The 21,175-nt window shown below is 45.2% G+C and overlaps 1 protein-coding gene across 3 annotated transcripts in view; it reads right to left on the bottom strand.

Moving 5' to 3' along the window:
* camk2a (calcium/calmodulin-dependent protein kinase II alpha) overlaps positions 1 to 21,175 on the bottom strand; it is a 301,813-nt gene that overhangs the window by 69,986 nt on the left and 210,652 nt on the right. For all 3 annotated transcript variants that reach the window (XM_041193112.1, XM_041193113.1, XM_041193114.1), the window contains exons 4-6: positions 18,965 to 19,019; positions 10,389 to 10,454; positions 3,783 to 3,855 (exon numbers count right to left, since the gene is read on the bottom strand). In XM_041193112.1, coding sequence (XP_041049046.1) covers positions 3,783 to 3,855; positions 10,389 to 10,454; positions 18,965 to 19,019 — 194 coding nt within the window. The remainder of the gene's footprint in view (positions 1 to 3,782; positions 3,856 to 10,388; positions 10,455 to 18,964; positions 19,020 to 21,175) is intronic.

Here is a 21,175-nt window from a genome sequence, read left to right as displayed (position 1 = left end):
TTGTCGGGGCCACCACACTTCTCCCGACTCTCCCCCTCCCTCCACCCCCCCGGCCAACCTCCGACAAGATCCAGCCCTTTGTGCCCGAACCCACAACAGATGGACGAGGGGACTGCTTTGTGTTCCAGTACTGGAGTGGGATTTGAACTGTCAATCTTATTCAAAGGTGAGACAACTCCCCAACCAGGATTAGAAATAGCCTCGTCCAGCCCTACAACCAACAACAACAACAGCTGACACTTATATAGCGTCTTTAAGGTAATGAACCATCCCAAGGTGCTTCACAGGAGCATTATAAAATGAAGTGTGACAGCGAGACACCTGAGGAGATATTAGGTCAGATGATCAAAAGCTTGGTCAAAGATACAGGTTTTAAGAACCGTCTGAAAAGAGGAAAGTGAGGTAGAGAGGCAGAGAGGTGTATGGTGGGAGCTTGAGGCCTAGGCAGCTGAAGACATGGCCACCAATGGTGGACGATGCTCAAGAGGCCAGAGTTCAGATATCTCGAGACGACAGAGATCGGGAGGGGCGAGGCCTTGCAGGCAGTTGAAATAGCCTGAGAATTTTAAAATCAAGATGCTGCTTCACCGGGTGCCAATGTAGGTCACCGAGCACAGGGGTGATAGGGAAATAGGATTCACTGTGAGTTAAAGCACGGGCAGCAGAGTTTTGGATGATCTCAATTTTACCAAGGGTAGAATGTGGGAGGTCAAGCAGGAGTACATTGGAATAGTCTAGAGGTAATGAAGGCATGAATGAGGGTTTCACTAGCAGACGAAGTGAGACGGGGTGAAGTCAGGCCATGTTAAAGAGGTAGAAATTGGTGTTTTTAGTGATGGCATGGATATAAGGTCAGAATCGGGATCAAATATGATACCAAGGTTACAAACAGACTGGTCTAGCCTCAGACTGTTGTTAGGGGAAGGGATAGAGTTAGTAACAGGGAACAGAGTTTGGAGCAGGGACCAAAAAAAATGCCTTTGGTCTTCCCAATATTTAATTGGAGGAGATGCTTTCTCACCTGCTACTGGACGTCGGATAAGCAGCTTGGTTGTTTAGCAACAGTGGAGGAGTCGAGAGAGATGGTGGTGAGGTAGAACTGGGTATCATCAGCGTACATGTGAAAATTGATGCCGTGCCTTACCCTCTGGGAACTTGCGCTCCTTCAATTCTGGCCTCATGCGCAAACCCAACTTTCAGCGCTCCACCATTGGTGGCCAGGACTCCAGCTGCCTGGATCTTAAACTCTGGACTTCCCTCTCCAAACCTCTCTGCCTTCCTCTCCTTCATTAATAGATTCCTTAAAACCTTTACCTCTTTGGCCAACACCTGCCTCAATACAAAGGAAAAATGTTGGAAATCCAAAATACAATTTGAAAGACACTGAAGATACTCAAGTAGGTCCATCCTACTGCCTCTTATGTGGCTCAGTAACAAATTTTGTTTGACAATCACTCCTGTGAAGCAACTGGGGACATTTTACCATGTTAAAGGCGCCGCATTAATGCGAGTTGCCATTGTTAACTCGAGCAAAATCAATTTCCCATGACTCAAGGGAGGAAAAATGTCTGGGGATTGTAGCTTTAAACCTTAGTGCTGCTTTTTTATTCAGATTTAGAGTGGGAGTATGCAAATTAGATAGCATCTCATATGGCCAACCTCCCCCATATACCAGCAGCTCGCCAAAGATCCAGAAGCTAATTAACCCAGAGTGCAGAGGAAATGTGGGATGGAAATTGAAAGCTTCCTTATAAGTTAACCATTAAAGTTCCACTGGAGCTTATAGGCTGGTAGTGGGTTTAGTGGGAGGTGAAATTCAATTTCAACGGGAAGGAACATAGGAACAGGGAGAGGCCATTCAGCCCCTCAAGCCTGTTTGGCTATTCAATTAGATCACGGCTGACCTGTATCTTAACTCCATCCACTGCCCACGTTTGTAACCCTTAATACCTCTGCCCAACAAAAACATCACTACATTAGTTTTGAAATTTTAAATCGAGAGAGAGAGAGAGAGAGGGGGCGAGAGTGAAAAATCAAGCAGCATGTAATACATGCAAGGGGGTTTATGACAGAAGGACAGTTTATAACAGGGAAGGTGTGGAGTGTGTGTATCAAGCAGGATTCATAATGGATACTAACCCTGCTAATTACCTTTTTCAAGAGGCTCTTTGATCAAGCTGACGTCATACCTTTTTAGATGGCTCAGTGTCAAATTTTGTTTGCTATGCTCCTGTGAAGCACCTTGGGATGTTTTACTTTTTTAAATTCATTCATGGGATGTGGGCATCATTGGCAAGGCCAGCATTTGTTGCCCATCTCTTGGGAACAGTTCAGAGTCAACCACAATGCTATGGGTCTGGATTTGCATGTAGACCAGTCCAGACTGGGTAAGAACATCAGATTTCCTTCTTTAAAGCAAGGGGGTGTTTTTGTGAACCAGATGGGCTTTTACAACAATCAATGATATCTTCATGGTCACCATTACTGAGGCTACCTTTCAATTCCAGACTTATTACTAACTAATTTAATTTACACCAGCTGTCATGGTGGGATTTGAACCCACGTCCTCAGGGCAATAGCCTGGGTCTCTGGATTACTAGTCCAGTGACATTACCACTATGCCACCATCACCCCAATATTAAAGGTGCCATAAGTTGTCTACATAAGAAGGTATTAGGACAGATGACAGAAAACTTGGTTAAAGAGGTAGATTTTAAGGAATATCTTAACAATAGAAAGAGAGATACGAAGGCAGAGAGGTGTAGAAAAGGACTTCTAGAGCTTAGGGTCTTGGCAGCTGAAGTGATTAAAATCAAGGATACATAAGAGGCACAGAGCTCTCAGTGAGCTGTGGGACTGGAGGACATTATAGAGATAGGGAGGGAGCGAGGCCAGGAAGGGATTTGAAAACAAGAATGAGAACTTTGAAAGTGAGGTGTTGCTTAACTCAAAGCCAATGTAGGCCAGTGAGCACAGGGATGATGGGTGCATGGGGCATGGTGCAAATTAGTACATGAGCAGCAGAGTTTTGGATGACTGCAAATTTACGGAGGGTAGATAGTGAGAGGTGGGTCGGATCCTTGGAAGAGTTTTTCAATTAGTTCCTCTCTCCTATTCTTTCTCCATAGGCTGTAGATCTTTTCCTTTACGAGTATTTATCTAATTCCCCTTTGCAAGTTACTATCTGCTTCTACCACCCCTTTGTGATCACAACTCACTCCGTCAAAAAGTTCTCTTCATCTCTTTCTGCCTCTTTGTGAACTATGCTAAATCTGTGCCCTCTGGTTACTGACACCCGCTATCTGCCCCATGACCACCCACCACCCCTCCACCCCACAATGGAAACAATTGCTTCTTGTTTTTCCTATCAAAATCCACTATGATTGTGAACATTTCTATAAAATCTCGAGTTCACTATCTCTGGAGATCTGTTGCAATACTGGAAACATGACAGCCAAATTGTGCACAGTGTGATCCCATAAAGGGGATTGTGAGAATGGCCAGATAATCTGTTTTAACTGCTGTTTGGTTGAGGGATAAATAATGGTCAGTGGGGAGAACTCTCCTCTGTTCTTCCTCAAAATAGTGCAGCTGGATCTTATATGCCCACCAGAGGCAGGTGGAGAACAATCCCCACATAACTGAAGTCCCCCATCTCTAGCACTGTTATTGGTAAATCTCCCCTGTATCCTCTCCAAGGCTTTAACAGTACCAGTCTGTGTGTACCAGCTGGAAGACTGTGGGCATTCCTGCTCAATGACCAAAGTGTTGGTGTGACTCACCTTGAGGTCTCGATGTACAATTCCCATCTGATGACAATGTAGAACAGCTTCCAGGATCTGTTGAATGCAGTGACTGTAAAAAAAAAAATCGAAGGGGGAGAAAAATGATTCATTACTAGACCTCGTACATAGCATGACAAACTGGCTGAGAATCAGCCTATACTATCATAGAATCTTACAGCAGAAACTATGATTTTTAAAAATTTGCTCTTGGGATGCGTTCATGGTTGGACAGCATTTATTACCCATCCCTAATTGCCCTTGTTCAGAGGGTATTTAAGAGTCAACCACATTACTGTGGGTCTGGAGTCACATGTAGGCCAGACTAGGTAAAGATGGCAGATTTCCTTCCCTAAAGGACATTAGTGAACCAGATAGGTTTTTCCATGACAATCAACAATGGTTTTATGGACTTCATCAGACTTTGAATTCCAGATTATTTTTTATATATTGAACTCAAACTTCACCATGTGTGTTGGGATTTGAACCCAGGTCCCCAGAGAATTACCTGGGGTTTTGAGTGGACTAGCCCAGTGCTAGTGCCACCACCTCCCCTAGGATTTGGCCCATTGTCCTGTGCTGGCTGTTTGGTAGAATTATTCAATAGTCCCCCTCCTCTACTTTTTCCCCAAAGCCCCGCAATCTTTTCCCTTCAAGAATTTATCCAATTCCCTTTTGAAAGAAATTGTTTATATTATTATTAAGGTTGAATCTGCTTCCACCACCCTTTCTGGCAGATCAGAACATCTCACTGTATAAAAGTAAAGTTTCCATCTCTCTTCTCCTGCCTATCTTAAATCTGTGTTAACCACCCTTCTGCCAATAGAAACTATTTATTCTTGTTTACTCTACCAAAGTTATTTATGATTTTGAACCCCTCTATTTAATCTCCTCTATTTTTTCTTTATTTGTTTGTGGGATGTCGGTGCCACTGGCAAGGCCAGCATTTGTTGCCAATCCCTAAGTTCCCTTGAACTGTGGTTCTTGCTCAGCCATTTCAAAGGGCAGTTAAGAGTTGCAGATAGGCCAGACCAGGCAAGGATGGCAAATTTCCTTAAAGGGTATAGTGAACCACTTGGTTTTTTTTTTAGAACAATCAATGGTCACAGTCACCATTATTCTGACTAGCTTGATGCTCCAGGTTTATTAATGGAATTTAATAAAATTCCACCATCTGCCATGGTGAGGATTTGAACCCATGCGCCTAGAGCATTAACCTGGGCCTGTGAAGTGCTTGTCCAGTGACATTACCACTACGCCACTGTTTCCCCTTTCTCTAGTCAAAGGAGGACCCCCATCTCTCTATATAACTGTAGTTCCTCTTTCCTGGTACAATCCTGGTAAATCTCCTCTGCCCCCTTTCAAGGCCATATCCTTCCTACAGCATGGTGCCCAGAACTGAACACAATACTCCATTTGAGGGGTAACCAGTGTTTTAAAGCAGCAGTCATCCCTTCAAGGCAAGAACCCATACTATTGATCAATGACTCTTGCCTGAATATCAGATTTTATATCTTGCAGGAATAACAAGGTTTGGCCAATAGGCAGAACTATATAACCAAGGGGGAAGGAGGGGTGTGGGGAGAGACTGAGGAATAATAGGGCCATCCTAATATGGTAAACAATAGAAACAGGTATTGCATTCATTTAAAATTGGTCCCACCTACCAGCTTAATTTGTACCATCTACACGATGCACTACAGCAACTCACCAAGGCACCTTCAACAGCACCTTCCAAACCTATGATTTCCACCAACTCGAAGGACAAGAGCAGTAGATGCATGGGGAACGCCACAACCTGCAAGTTTCCCTCCAAATCACACACCATCCTGGCTTGGAACTTTATTGCCGTTCCTTCACTGTCGCTGGGTCAAAAATCCTAGAGCTCCATTCCAAACAGCACTGTGCGTGGACCTACACCAGATGGACTGTAGTGGCTCAAGAAGCTGGCTCACCATCACCTTGCCAAGGGCAATTGGGGATGGACAATAAATGCTGGTCTTGCCTGTGACGCCCACATCCCGTGAACGGAAGGAATAAAATAAAATCTACTTTGAGCGCTGCTTAATGTATTCATTTACAATTATGAACAAAGGAGCAGCAGGAGGCCATTCGGCCCCTTGAGTCTGCTCCACCATTCAACTAGATCATGGTTGATCCTCCATCTCGACACCATTTTCCCGCAAGATACCCAAATCCCTTGACATCTTTAATATCTAGAAATCTATCGATTGCCGTCTTGAACATGTTCAATGACTGAGCTTCCACAGCCCTCTGGGGTAGAGAATTCCAAAGATTCACCACCCTCTGAGTGAAGAAATTCCTCCTCATCTCAGTTGTAAATTCAGAAATGGTGTCCCTTGACACCAGAAACCACCTCCCCCCAGCCTGGGGAAACATCCTTCTTGTGTCCACCTTGTCGAGCATTGTAAGGATTCCGTATGCTTCAATGAGATCACTTCTAAACTCTAGAGAACACAGGCCCACTCTCCTCGCTCTCTTGATAGCAAAACACAGGTTAGGTATCAGCTGGGGTAGTGTGTTCAATTCTGGGCACCACACTTTGGGAAGAATGTCTTCTTCAAAGCCTTGGAGAGGGTTCAGACATGACTGACTAGAAATGGGCTGAGGGATAAGTGTGGAGGGACTAGAGAAGCTGGTTTGTTCTCCTAGGGGCTGAAAGGGTTGAAAGGAAATAAAGTAGAGGCCTTCAAAATCATTAAGGGTTTTGATGGGGTTTTTTTTTCATTCGTTCATGGGATGTGGGCATTGCTGGCTAGGCCAGCATTTATTGCCCAGCCCTAATTGCCCTTGTTCAGAGGGCATTTAAGAGTCAATCACATTGCTGTGGCTCTGGAGTCACATACAGGCCCAGACCAGGTCAGAACGGCAGATTTCATAAGAACTAGGAGCAGGTGTAGGCCATTTGGCCCTTTAAGCCCGCCCTGCCATTCAATAAGATCATGGCTGATCTGCCCCAGGCCTTAACTCCTCTTTCGTGCCAGCTCCTCATAGCCCTCGACTCCCCGATGTTTCAAAAATCTACTTACCTCCTCTCCATGTCTCCTAAAGGACATTAGTGAACCAGATGGGTTTTTACAACAATCGGCAATGGTCAACAATGGTCATCATCAGAATTTTAATTCCAGGTTTTTTTTATTGATTTAAAATGCTGGGTAAATAGGGAGAAACAGTTTCCAGGGAAAGGTGACTCGGTTAGCAGAGGACACCGATTAAAGGCGATTGGCAGAAGGATCAGACGTGAGATGGGAATGAAACATTTATTCAGCGAGTAGTTCCAATCCAGTCGGCAGTGCCTGAAAGAGCAGAACTTGATTCAATAGCATCGTCCAAAATGGAATTGGATCAAAACTTAAAGGGTGAAAAGGTTTCAGGACATGGTCAAAGAGCAGGGAAGGGAGCAGTAGAATTCATTGGATAGCATTTTCAAAGACTGGCAAAGGCACAATGGGCCGAATGGCCTCATCCTCTGCTGTTTCATTCTATGATTCTAAGCCGGCCTTCTCTCCCCATTAGCCCAGTGAAAGGGTGTTGGAGGCATCTAGCAACCCGAACCCTTGGAGCTTGCTATTGCCAGCTCTGTCTGAATGTATTCCATGACTACCCACCCGGTTATACAGCCTCTTCTCTCCCATCTCCAATATTTTTAAAATTAATAAACGAAAGAGTAAGATAAACACACTACTTTTGTTCCTTAAGCTCCTATGATCTTTTCTTCTCCTGGCTTTTATGCTCATAGCTGTGCCCGGGAAATTGGCCTTTCATTCCTGCAGACTCCAGGGCAAACCTGGAGGGTTGGCAGCCCTAGCAGGGGACTTTGCATTTGAGCAGGGGGGGAGGTTTCTGGTGCTAAATCCGGGTGCCCTCCTTGTCTGTCCCTGCTTCTGTGCAACACTCCAGCATATTCCTAAAGGCCTGGAGGGTCTTCAGCACAGACAGTCAGCTTTTAATAAAAATTCTGGTCTCCACATCATAATAAAGGGTATAACAGGAGAAGGTGCATATAAGATTTACAAGGATGATACTATAAATGACAGGTTTTAACTATCGGGAAAGATTAAACCGGCTGAGGTGGCGTTCTCTGGAAAAAGAGAAGGCTGAGGGGTGATCTTTAAGATACGAAAAGGTTGGCTAGGGTAGACATTGAGACTTTTCCACTCATGTCTGGAATTAAGGGCCGTAAATGTAGCATAGTCATTAACAGGGAATTTAGCACAATCTTCTTTCCTCAGCGAGTGGTTAGAATTTGGAATTCGTTATCACATGGAATAGTTGGGAATTGGGTGGAGACTTGAAAGGGAAAAAAATTGTGGGAATATAGAGATAGAGCCAGGCTAGTGGGGCTAACTATGTTGCTCTTCGAAGGAAGTGCCACAGACACGATGGGCTGAATGGCCTCCATCTGTGTAGTGCTATTCTATAATGCTATGATCTAACACAGAAACATTTGAGGGGAGGTTACTCAGCAGATAAGGGGGGAAAGGAAAAGAAGGATATGTGGATAGGGTTGGATGAAGAGAATAGGGTGGAGCATAAACACTGGCAAAGACAAGCTGGGCTGATTTGTCAATGTTATGTTAATTGTATTGTTAAGGTTAAGGATAAACAGGTGAAAGATATTAGCATAAAGATATTAGCGTTTTTCCACGTATTTTTGTTTTTGTTGAGGTGAAAGATATTGATTGATGAAGTATCTTGAGCACATATAAAGAGGAACTTGTTGAGGGGGTTGTTTGGCCTGAGTCTCTGTCCCTCTTCTGTAGCTATAGTTGTACCTGGGTGGCCCTGGAGAGGGAAGCATGTGGTGTCCCCTGGTACAATTGAGGCCTTCTGTGACAGCCCACTGGGGCTGGAACAAATCATCAACCCTGGGACCACTATTTTATTTAGTTAAGTAAGTTTCCTTTATAGTTTTGTCTTTTTATTATAGTGCCCATTTAAGGGGCTGTTAATTTGTTTATTAGTTAATTTTTTTTATTTCATTGGTTTTAAAAGGGCATATAAAAAGGGACTGCTGGGACACTGGATTAGAAGGTAGGAGGCAGACATGTGTAATGTTGCATTCTGTAACTAAAGGAACGAATAAGAAAAGAATTTGTATCTAGTTTCATACTTCATCTGGCTTGGGATCCATTTATTACAAATTACAGAGCTGTTGACTTGATGTAATGAGGTCATGATGTAATCTATCCGATAGAAATGTGGTTTGCCTGATATTCCTGCCTCCTCCCCCACTAGGGGAGATGAGATTGGTCTCCCAGGGAATGCTGTGGGTGGTGTGAACAGCTGACCATCGTTGTATAAGTGAATATGCCTACGCTTGAGCTTTGAGAGAGAATCAAGGTTGGGGAAGACTGAATGGTGGCTTCCAGGATCCTCAGGCTAATATATTGCAAAGGAAAATCACTATAGCTCCTATCGTCCAGTCAGTGTCCATAATCAGGGAAGGGAATCAGTGGGAGTTTTCATTCAAAGATACAGGTAACCTCGAACAAATGCAATTAGAGAGATGTTCTCCTTAGAGCATAGAAGGTTAAGGAAAGATTTGAGAGAGGTGTTCATGATGGTTGTCCTAGAGTAAATGAGGGGGAAACTGTTTCCATTTGTAGAAAGGTCTGTAATCAGAAGAGACCAATTTAAGGTGACCAGAGGACAGTGAATTGGTATGATCAAGAATGCATGGCCTGAAGGGGTGGTGGAAGTAGGTTCAACAGTAGCTTTCAAACAAAAACTGGATAAATACTTGAACAGGAAAATATTTCAGGGCCATGGGGAGGGTGTAGGGTGAGTGGGACGACTCGGATAGCTTCTCCAAAGAGACGACATAGGCAGGGTGGGCTACTCCAGGAGGACGGCGGAAACGCTTTAGGGATGTTTCCAAAGCATCTCTGAAGACGTCAAACATGCCTATCAACTCACAGGAGTCCCTGGCTTGTGACCGATCAAAATGGAGAAGGCTCATTTGGGATGGCACGGAACACATTGAGAGGCTTTGTCGGGGACGTGCAGAGGTGCTGTCAAGGCATCAGAGTGCTCACAAACCTCTGACCAACCCGTCTACCCAACCCTTCGAGCACCACCTGGCTGAGCCTGAAGATGGTGCATTGGAACTTATCAGCCATTTCAGAACCCATGGAACCAGAGTGGACGTGAGTCACCCTCAATCCCAAGGGACTGCCTGAGCAGGAGAAGAGACTCGTGCTATAACATTTGATGATTCTATCCATTTTGGAATGGGCTTGAGTGGTTGAATGACTGACTTCTGTTTCTGGCTCAAAGGTTATTACTTCAGAACCAGCAAGCCTGCTTGGTTCTTCAGTCACTGCTGCCAATTGCAGGCAGGTGTCATACTTGTCCCAGATACACTTCATTTAGTGTAATGAATCACCCCAAGAAGCCAACTTGATCTGCCAACCCCACACCCATCCTGACAACCCCACCTCCCCCCACCGCCTCCTTCCCAGAGATGGGCGCTCCACGAAACTGGGCAGTGTCACCTGAACCACCCGAGACATGTCCAGGGGTGAGATGCATCGGAGAAAGCACGGGGCAACAGGAAATAACTGGGGAAGAGTGTGCACCTACCTGGCATCAGCCTCACTGTAATATTCACGAGCCACGATGTCCTCAAACAGCTCCCCACCAGTTATTCTGTGAAAACAGGCAAAGGTGGATTCATGAATCGCGTATCTAGAATGCACAACTCAAAGAAGTGTTGCACCATGACAAAGTATTTACCACACAGCAACAGGCCATTTCCCCCCCTACCCCCCACCACCCCCCCCCCAACCGGTTCATTCGGTGGAATTTTCGGCTCTAACGAGGCAGGGGCGGGGCCAGAAAATGCGGTTGATCCGCTCAAAAGCCCATTGGCTACAGCGGACTGGGAAATCCTGCCAATAGTGAGGGCCCCCCCCCCCACCTCCACTGTCGCCAGGATTTTCCGGTCCCGTGCAAAATTCCGCCCGATTGTTCCTGCTCTGGACAGAACCTTCTTCATTTAACCCCAGCAAGCTAGTCTTTTCTTTTCTCCCTCCTGTGTTTATCTAGCTTCCCCTTAAATATATCTATGCTATTCACCCAATTATTCCCTGTGCTAGAAAGCTCTGCATTCTCACTGCTCTCTGGTTCCTCCTAAATTCCCTATCGGATTTATACTTTGAATCCTCCCCAAGAATAATAACAACTTGCATTTCCGTAGCGTCTTTAACATCGTAAAGTGCTCCAAGGAGCTTCGTGGGATTTACTAAATTTGACACTGAGCCACATAAGGAGGTAACTCAGTCAAAGAGGCAAACTTTAAAGAGTCTCTTAAAGGATCAGTGAGAGTTAGGGCGGTGGAGAGGTTTAGGGAGAAGATTCTAGAGTTTAGGATCCAGGCAGCATAAAGCTTAGAACCCAATGGTGGAGTGATTAAAATCAGGAATGTGCAAGAGGCAGGAAATCGAGGAGTACAGAGATCTTGGAGGGCTGTAGGGCTGGAAGAGGTTAGAGAGATAGGGGCCAACATTTTACAGCCCCGCCGCAGGGTGTCTTTCTCTCTTTCCTTCTCCCCCCCCCCATCCATGGATGTGGCAAGCCGTTTAAGTCTCCATTCAGTTCAGCAGGGCCGTAATATTCCGCTGGCTGGGAGGGGCCATAAAATTCTGGCCTGGGAGTGGTGAGGATATGGAGGGATTGGAAAACAAGAATGAGGGTTTTAAAATGAGGTATTGTTGGACTAGAACCAATGTTGCTCAGTGAGCACAGAGGTGATATGTGAAAGGGACTCGGGTTAAGTTATATAACTTACTGTGACAGAGTTAAATGATAGGACTAGACCATAACAACTGTGTGTGTTAGTGTTCAGCTTGGAAAATTGAGGAGTGATCTAATTGAAGGGTTTGAAATAATAAAAGGATGACAGCGTAGATATGGAGAAACTATGTTCTCTGGTGGGTGAGGTCCAGAAAAAAAGGGGCAAAAAATTAATCTAAAAATGAGAGCCGGGTCATTCAGGGGTGGTGACAAGAAACACTTCTTCACACAAGGGATAGTGGAAATGTGGAACTCCCTCCCCGAAAGGCTGATGCTGGGAAGTCAATAGAAAGTTTTCAAGACTGTTATGGACGGATTTTTCTTGGGAAGTGTATCAGGGTTAATGAAGCCAAGGCAGGTAATGTGATCTGGGGGTATCTGTCTACCCATTGCAGATGGCAGGGCAGGTTGATAAGTTGGTTAATAAGACACACAGGATCTTGGGCTTTATATTAGAGGCACAGTACAGAAAAGCAAGGAAGCGGACGCTTATAAATCACTTGGTTTGGCCTCAACGAGAATATTGTGTCCAGTTCTGGGCACCACATTTCAGGAAGGAATTGAAGACATTGGAAGAGTGCAGTAAAGATTTACAAGAACGGTTCCGGAGATGCGAGACCTCAATTGCAGGGATAGGCCATAAGAAGTAGGAGCAGATGTAGGCCATTCGGCCCATTGAGTCTGCTCCGCTATTCAATGAGATTGTGGCTGATCTGATAATCCTCAACTCCACTTTCTCGCTTTATGCCCATAACATTTGATTCCCTTACTGATTAAAACTCTGTCTATCTCAGCTTTAAATATACTTAACAACCCAGCCTCCACAGCCCTCTGTCGTAAATAGTTCCACATACTCACTACCTTCTGAGAGAAGAAATTCCTCCTCATCTCTGTCTTAAATGGGTAACCCCTTACTCTGAGATTATGCCTTCTGGTCCTAGACTCTCCCAAAAGGGGAAACAACTTCTCAGCATCCATCCTGTCAAGCCTCCTAAGAATCTTACATGTTTCAGTAAGGTCACCTTTCATCCTTCTAAACTCCAATGAGTACAGGCTCAATTTACTCAACCTCTCCTCATAAGAAAATCGCTCCATAACTGGGATCGACCGAGTGAACCTTCTCTGGACTGCCTTCAATGCCAATGCATTCTTCCTTAGATAAGAAGACTAGTGCCTTGTATAGCTTCAGCAAGATTTCCCTATATTTATACTCCATTAACTTTGAAACAAAGGCCAACATTCCATTTGCCTTCCCTATTACCTGCTGAACTTGTGTACTAGCTTTTTGGGATTCCTGCACGAGGACCCCCAGATTCCCCTTTGCTGCAGCTTTCTTCAGCCTTTTTCCATATCCAGCTCCTCTATTCTTCCCGCCAAAATGCATAACCTCACATTTTCCCACATTATATTCCATCTGCCAAGTTATAGGTTGGCGAACTCGGGGCTGTTTGCCTTGGGGACAAGAACGTTGGGAAGAGGTGTGTCAGAAGTGTGCAAAATCACAAGGGGTCTGGACAGAGTTTATTCCTTCATGGGATGGGGGCAAGGCCAGCATTTGTTGCCCATCCCTAACTGCCCTTGAACCGAGTGGCTTATCCATTTTAGAGTCAGCCACATTTGGCTGTGGGTCTGGAGTCACATGGAGGCCAGCAGATTCCCTTCCCTAAAGGGCATTAATGGACTAAATGGGTTTTTACAACAATGATCACCATTACTGGGACTAGCTTTTCAAATTCCAGATTTATTAAGTGAATTTAAGTTCCACCAGCTGCAGTGGTGAGATTTGAACCATTGTCCCCAGAGCATTAGCCAGTGACATTATCACAATGCCAACATCGTCGCACAGAGAAACTATTCCCACTGTGTTGAAGGATTGAGAACCAGAGGACACCAATTTAAAGTATTTGGTAAAAGAAGCAACAGTGAGCTGAGGGAAAACTTTCTCACGCAGTGACTGGTTAGGATCTGGAATGCACTGCCTGAGGGGATGATGGAGGCAGATTCATTTGTGGCTTTATAATTATCCCAAGAGGGAAAAAAAAATGCAAGGATTAAGGAACGGCAAGAGAATTGGACTAACTGCATAACCGTTACAGACAGCTGGCATGGATACAAGGGACTGAATGGCCTCCTTCTGTTCCTATGTCAGTAAATTTTACTACATGTGATTAATCCCCAGGTTTCACCTATGATGGGGGTGTGGGGATGACACCTGGCTTGTGTATAAGCCAAAGGTATGAAAAGCTGCTCAGCTTCTCCTCCTCCACGTGCTGGACCTCATTCTTCAGCACTTTTTAGGAGACTCAATTCATTAGCGTGCGCCAGGACAGAGGTGGAAATGGGAGAGAATCAGCAGCTCAGCAGGTGATTGGCTTTCAATGGATCCCAAGCAACAAACTGTGAAAAGGATCCTAGGCCTAGAAGCATGTACCTTACCATTCCCTGCCCGGCAGGATTTCAGGCATGGTCAGGGAGTGCTGTTGGTATCGCTTAGAACAAATTTTTTCTATTGCTCCCAGCTCTCTGAGCTGAGACAAGTAGCAGTTGGAGACTGTGGGTTGTCAGTTGTGGCTCCGTGGCTCACTCTCACTCACTCACTTGTACTCCAAGTACAAAAATCTAGGCTGACATTCCAGCACAATATTGAGGGAGTACTGCACTGTTTGTGGGGTGGTACTGAGGGAGTGCTGCACTTGTCAGAGGTTCAGGACTTTTTTTTTAAATTCATGCATGAGATATGGGTATCATTGGCTAGCACTTATTGCCCATCCCCCAGAGGTCATTTTTAAGAGTCAACTACATTGCTGCGGGTCTGGAGTCACATATTTTCCCTAAAGAGCATTAGTGAACCAGATGGGTTTTTACAACAATCGTTTCATGGTTATTATTGGACTTTTAATTCCAGTTATTTATTGAATTCAAATTCCACCATCTGCCATGGTGGGATTCAAACCTGGGTCTCTGGAATACCAGTCCAGTGACAATACCACTATGCCACCAGCTCTCTAGCTGTTGAGGGAGTGCTGTGCTGTCAGAGCTACTGTCATTCAGATAAGATATTACACTGAGGCCCTATCTATTCTTCCAAACAGATGTTAACGATCGCATGGCCATGACTTTGGTGAAGGGCAGGCTGGTTCTTCCTGGTTTCCTGATGCCAATGTTTGTCCCTCAATCAACATCATCGAGAAACAAAATGATCTGATCAATTATCATATTCCTGTTTGTGGGACCTTGCTGGGCACAAATTGATTTATGTTACATCAGTGACTGCACTCATTAAAATAGCTTCATTGACTGTGAGAAACGCTATATAAATATAAGTCTTTCTTTCTTGAGAAATCTGGTAAATATTCAAATGATGATATTGCCTGAGGGGTACACTAGAAAGGATTCAGTACACATGCCCCAGTGCACACAAAACATTGTTCCTTCCTTCAATCCATGGAACAGTTGGATATGCACGTTTGATTATTCAATGTTCCATCAAATGTCACACAACTTTGCCTCGTTCCTGGATGAGATTTATTTTGTCCTTTTGTTTATTCTGACACTTCGCTTTCTTTGAATTTTATTCTATTCAAGAAGACAGATATTACTGAAGAATAAATACTTTAATACTTTGGCCTTCTATCACTTCAATATTGGTTCGCTACAGAGTAAAGCTCCCTCTACACTGTCCCTCTCAAACAGTCCTAGGATAGGTACAGCACGGAGTTAGATACAGAGTAAAGCTCCCTCTACACTGTCCCCATCAAACACACTCCCAGGGCAGGTACAGCATGGGGTTAGATACAGAGTAAAGTTCCCTCTACACTGTCCCCATCAAACACTCCCAGGGCAGGTACAGCACGGGGTTAAATACAGAGTAAAGCTCCCTCTACACTGTCCCCATCAAACACTCCCAGGGCAGGTACAGCACAGGGTTAGGTACAGAGTAAAGCTCGCTCTACACTGTCCTCATCAAACACTCCCAGGACAGGTACAGCACGGGGTTAGACACAGAGTAAAGCTCCCTCTACACTGTCCCCATCAAACACTCCCCGGACAGCTACAACACAGGGTTAGATACAGAGTAAGGCTCCCTCTACACTGTCCCCATCAAACACTCCCAGGACAGGTACAGCACGGGGTTAGATACAGAGTAAAGCTCTCTCTACACTGTCCCCATCAAACACTCCCAGGACAGGTACAACACAGGGTTAGATACAGAGTAAAGCTCCCTCTGTACTGTCCCCATCAAACACTCCCAGGACAGGTACAGCACGGGGTTAGATACAGAGTAAAGCTCCCTCTACACTGTCCCCATCAAACACTCCCAGGACAGGTACAGCACGGGGTTAGATACAGAGTAAAGCTCCCTCTACACTGTCCCCATCAAACACTCCCAGGACAGCTACAGCACAGGGTTAGATACAGAGCAAAGCTCCCTCTACACTGTCCCCATCAAACACTCCCAGGACAGGTACAGCACGGGGTTAGATACAGAGTAAAGTTCCCTCTACACTGTCCCCATCAAACACTCCCAGGACAGCTACAGCACAGGGTTAGATACAGAGTAAAGCTCCTTCTACACTGTCCCCATCAAACATTTCCAGGACAGGAACAGCACGGGGTTAGATACAGGGTATCTTCACTTTTGTGTGGTTTAGACTCGAACTTCAGTACAGTGTTCACTACAGCTCTGTATGACAGTTTTCCACTTCCCAATCAAGCTTGTGGAATTTCTAAGTAAGATTATTAAACTACTAGAGAACTGCCAATTTAAAGTAACACTAATACCACATTACGGGCAGCAATGAGCAGTGGACGTTGGCTGTTAGAAAGTGCACTGAGACACAGAACTGTTACAATTGACAGAAAAATATTTAACCTCTGCTGTAGGCTGGCTCTTTGGGATGTCTGTGGTGAGTCACTAAGCTCAGCTAACCCAATTACATCAAATTAAAACCCAAATGGAAAATGACAAATCCATCAGTTTATTTGTTGCATAAACGATGTGTGTTGATAGTTTTCTATTCTTTCATTCTGAGGCTGAAAACACATGGATATACAATCCCAGGCTATAAAAATATAATGGGCTGAACAAATGGAATCCATTTGACTTATTGACTCCACTCCTTCTGAAGGCCTATCATTAGTTTTCAGTGCACGGACAGACTAACTACCATAATCTGCTGCCTGAGGCAGAGATAAAATCTACAAGAAAATAACAGCAAATGAGCAAAACGCTTGCTTGGTGCATATCTAATGTTCTGACACAAAAACCTATCCGGATTGCTGACATTCGACAACGGCTTGCACTTTCATAGCCCATTCATATCCCAAGGAGCAACTATCAAACAAAAACTGACACCCAGTCACAAGAGGTGACTTTAGAACAGGTGACCTAAAGCATATTAAGGAGCATCATCAAGCAGGGCAGAGAGAGAGAGAGAGAGACGGGCGGAGAGATGGAGAGGCAGAGAGAGAGAGAGAAAGAGAGACAGGCAGAGGCAGAGAGGATTGGGGTGGGGATTTAGAGTCTGGGGCCTAGACAACGGAAAGCAGGTCCACCAGTTGTGGAGCAGAGATGAGGGATGCAGAAAAGGCCAGGATTGGAGGAGAGCAGGAGTGATGAGGATTGACGGGCTGGTGGTGGTTACAGAGATAGGGAGGGACAAAGTCAGATTGGGAATTTTAAAATCATGGTTCTCAGTTTTCTCCATTCACTATATTTAATAAAATGTTAGACAAAAGCGCCAATTTAGTTTTCTACCTTTTGTACGTGTGACAAACTAACTCTTGATGTCCTGCTGACAAGCTAAGTGCTCTGGTTGTGCTCATTCAGTACTGACCCTCCGACATTGCAGCACTCCCTCATTATGGCCCCTCTGACGATGCAGCACTCCCTCACTACTGTCCCTCTGACACTGCAGCGCTCCATTATTTCTGCCGCTCTGACAGTGCAGCACTCTCTCAGTACTGCCCCTCCAACAGTGCAGCACTTCCTCAGTACTGTCCCTCTGACACTGCAGCGCTCCATTATTTCTGCGGCTCTGACAGTGCAGCACTCTCTCAGTACTGCCCCTCCGACAGTGCAGCACACCCTCAGTACTGCCCCTCTGACAGTGCAGCACTCCCTCAGTACTGACCCTCTGACAGAGCAGCAGTACCTAAGAACTGCTCTTCCAACGGTGCAGCACTCCCTCAGTACTAAGCCTCCATCAGTGCAGCACTCCCTCAGTACTGCCCCTCTGACAGTGCAGCACTCCCTAATAGCTGCTCTTCTGACAGTGCAGCAGTGCCTCAGTACTGACCGTCAATCGGTGCAGCACTCACTTAGTACTGACCCTCCAACACTACCACACTCCCTCAGTACTTTCCTTCTGACAGTGCAGCACTCCCTCACTACTGCCTCTCTAATAGTATAGCACTGCCTAAGTACTGACCCTCTGGTAGTTCTGCGCTCTGTCAGTGCTGACTGTCTGACAGTGCAGCACTCCCTCAGTACTGCCCCTCTGACAGTGCAGCAGTCCCTAAGAACTACTCTTTCGACTGTGCAGCACTCCCTCAGTATGAAGCCTCCCTCGGTGCAGCACTCCCTCAGTACTGCCCCTCTGACAGTGCAGCACTCCCTAATAGCTGCACCTCTGACAGTGCAGCGCTCCCTCTGTACTCCCCATTGACAGTGCAGCAATCCCTCAGTACTGACCCTCCAACAGTGCAGCACTCCCTCAGTACTTTCTTTCTGACAGTGCAGCACACCCTAAGAGCTGCTCTTCCAACAGTGCAGCAGTACCTCAGTACTGACCCTCCATTGGTGCAGCACTCCCTCAGTACTGATCCTCCAAATGTACCACACTCCCTCAGTACTTTCCTTCTGACAGTGCAGCACTCCCTCGCTACTGTCCCTCTAACGGTTTAGCACTGCCTAAGTACTGACCCTCTGACAGTGCTGCCCCTCTGACAGTGTAGCACTCCCTCAGTTCTCCGCCACTGACAGTATAGCACTCTTTCAGTAATCTCCCTCTGACAGTACAGCTCTCCCTCAATACTGATCCTCTTACAGTGCTGTACTCCCTCAGTACTGCCCCTCTGACAATGCAGTACTCCCTCAGTACTTTCCCTGTGGCAGTGAAGAACTCCTTTGATACTTTCATTCTGACAGATCAATACTTCCTCAATATCCGTAATGGGAGTGTCAACCTGGAGGCTGGGCTCCAGACTCTGGAGTGGGGCTCGAACCCACGACCTTCTGACTCAGAGGTGAGCGAGCTACCCAAGTTTATAGAACGAACTTCTGAATTTATTGCTGGAATAAATAAGCAGCTGAACGTGACTATTAAATGTAAAGTTTTTTAAAAAACGAATGTTCTACTTACAAGTCAAAAATCAGATAGTGGTGGCCCTCCTCAGCTATACTGTCATGCAGTCTCACTGTAAGACAACAAAGAACAATGTAGATGAATAAAAAGGACAGATGAGTTAACAGGCTGGTGACCATTAGGATCCCAGTGCAATTAATCATACGGCCCCTGCCACTTACACCATAGGATCATACTTTATCGTGGACAGGAGTCCATTCGGTCCATTGACTCTTTCCAGGAGCAATCCAGTTAGTCTCGCTCCAGCTGTACTTTCCCTGCAATTGTTTTCTTCCCCCCCCTCCCCCCCCCCAACCAACCATGTTTAGCAGAGGCAGTTTCCTATCTTGGGCAGAGAGCACTGATTATTTGGTAACACTGTAGGTGTCAATTACAAAGGCGGCCAGCCCTGTTACAATCCTGTTAGGGACCATTCATGGTTAACGAGAAATCTGAACATCCCATGATTAACTGACAGAACTCTGCCACAAGATCTCATGTTTTTAAACAAAACCAAACTTTATTGTGCATAAGAATTAAACTAAGAACGCACTATTAACAACACCATAGTTTATAATTACTTGTGATATGAACTCAGTTCCATTTTTTTGCTTCCTCCCAACAATTACCTTATACATTACAACAATCTTGAAGGCTCATCCACTTCATTAGGGACTGACCCACAAGGTATGCCACAGCCCTCCGGAATTCACTTTTGTTCTCTTCAGTGTTCCAGCTATTCCCTGAGGTAATGTTTTATGGGGATTCCTTCCATTAGCTTTTTGGCTAAGTGACCCTCCAACTTTTATTTAATACCCCACAACTGTCAATGCCTCAGCTCCTTGTCCTGGTTGCCCGCAGATACCCGACTGCCCTTCTCACAGCTTCCAGGCAAGCTCTGCTGACAGCTTTCTGCCAGAAGGGTCTGTGAGGACCACTGTAGATTTCTTCCTCTAGTTGCAAGCTAAGCAAACCTTCCAGCTTCTATTTCCCTCATGGAATCCAAAGTAATCTTGAGCCCCATCCAAATGATAAAGTTAGCATTTTCTCTGCTTAAAGTGTGGGCCTGACTAAAAATCCTGTTGGTCTCCTGTTGGCTCTCTCAATCCAGTGAGACGCAGCCTGCACCAAAGCAAAACTGCAGCTGTCCGTTTTTGACCAAGCATCCAGAAAACTTAAACAAAGGAACATTCTGCCCCACCACCCATCTCTATGACAATGTGGCATACTTCAGGATGGTCTCAAACAGAAACGTAAACAAATTATTTTACTTTCAACATAACTTTTGATTCTGCAACCCACGTGAATAACTTATATTTCAAATGGATGTAACTGCCCTCTCTTGAGACTCCCTGGTTCCCCTATGAGGTCTAGAGATGTGACATCCATTGTTTAAGTTTTATTTTCACTATCAATTCGGACCTTGTAAGACTAATTAAACCTCTGTTAATTAAACCTGGGCTTGTTTGAGTTGCATTTACATCAGAATTGGTTTTTTGTTTTTACTTGTTTTTCAATCAGATGCTCCCATTTTTCTACAGTTAAAACTTCAATTCCTAAAGCTATAAATTATATTCTAAAACATATGAATTATGAGCTAGATAGTCGCAACAGCCCTTATTTACAAGTCCGGCCATTTCAGAAAGTTTAACCAGCTTCTTACATCCTGTCATTAAATCCTAACCACCCCTCACTCCTTAACCCCACTGGCCATTCCCACCAGCCCCTACTTGCCAATCAGGGAAACTCCTCTCTCTGTCTCTAACTTTGGGAAGGAGGTTTCCTTTCTCTCTCAATGGGGTTAGGTATGGTCCAAAACAATACAGAATTTGAGGTGGTGTTTTGAAGATGAGAGACAGAGGATGCAGTCAATACGTTTGGCTTGCCCTTCTACAGGTATCGGATGGTTCCAGAGCTTTACAGCTTCATCAGTGATCCGCAAAGGTTTTGGGATTCCCCCATCTCAGTCTGTGCTTAACAGAATTATCCCTCTGCGACACAATTGTTTGTTTGCCACACAGGCTATAGTGGGCTGTACATCTGCTCATTGCACACACACACGCCCCATTATACACCTGCCTCTTATACACCCACCCATTATTCAACCCCTGTTATTTACACATCCCACTCATCACACACCCGCCTGAATTTTCTTTCCTCGACTTTAGTGAAGCTTTAAAAACTGGGAAGAGATTGAGAGAATTCATAGAGCCATTAGTCATGGAAGGA

Source organism: Carcharodon carcharias, chromosome 8 (assembly GCF_017639515.1).
Source record: "Carcharodon carcharias isolate sCarCar2 chromosome 8, sCarCar2.pri, whole genome shotgun sequence".
Classification (NCBI taxonomy): Eukaryota; Metazoa; Chordata; class Chondrichthyes; order Lamniformes; family Lamnidae; genus Carcharodon; species Carcharodon carcharias.
The sequence above is the reverse complement of the archived record's forward strand: the minus strand, read 5'-3'. Positions and strand labels throughout refer to the sequence as shown.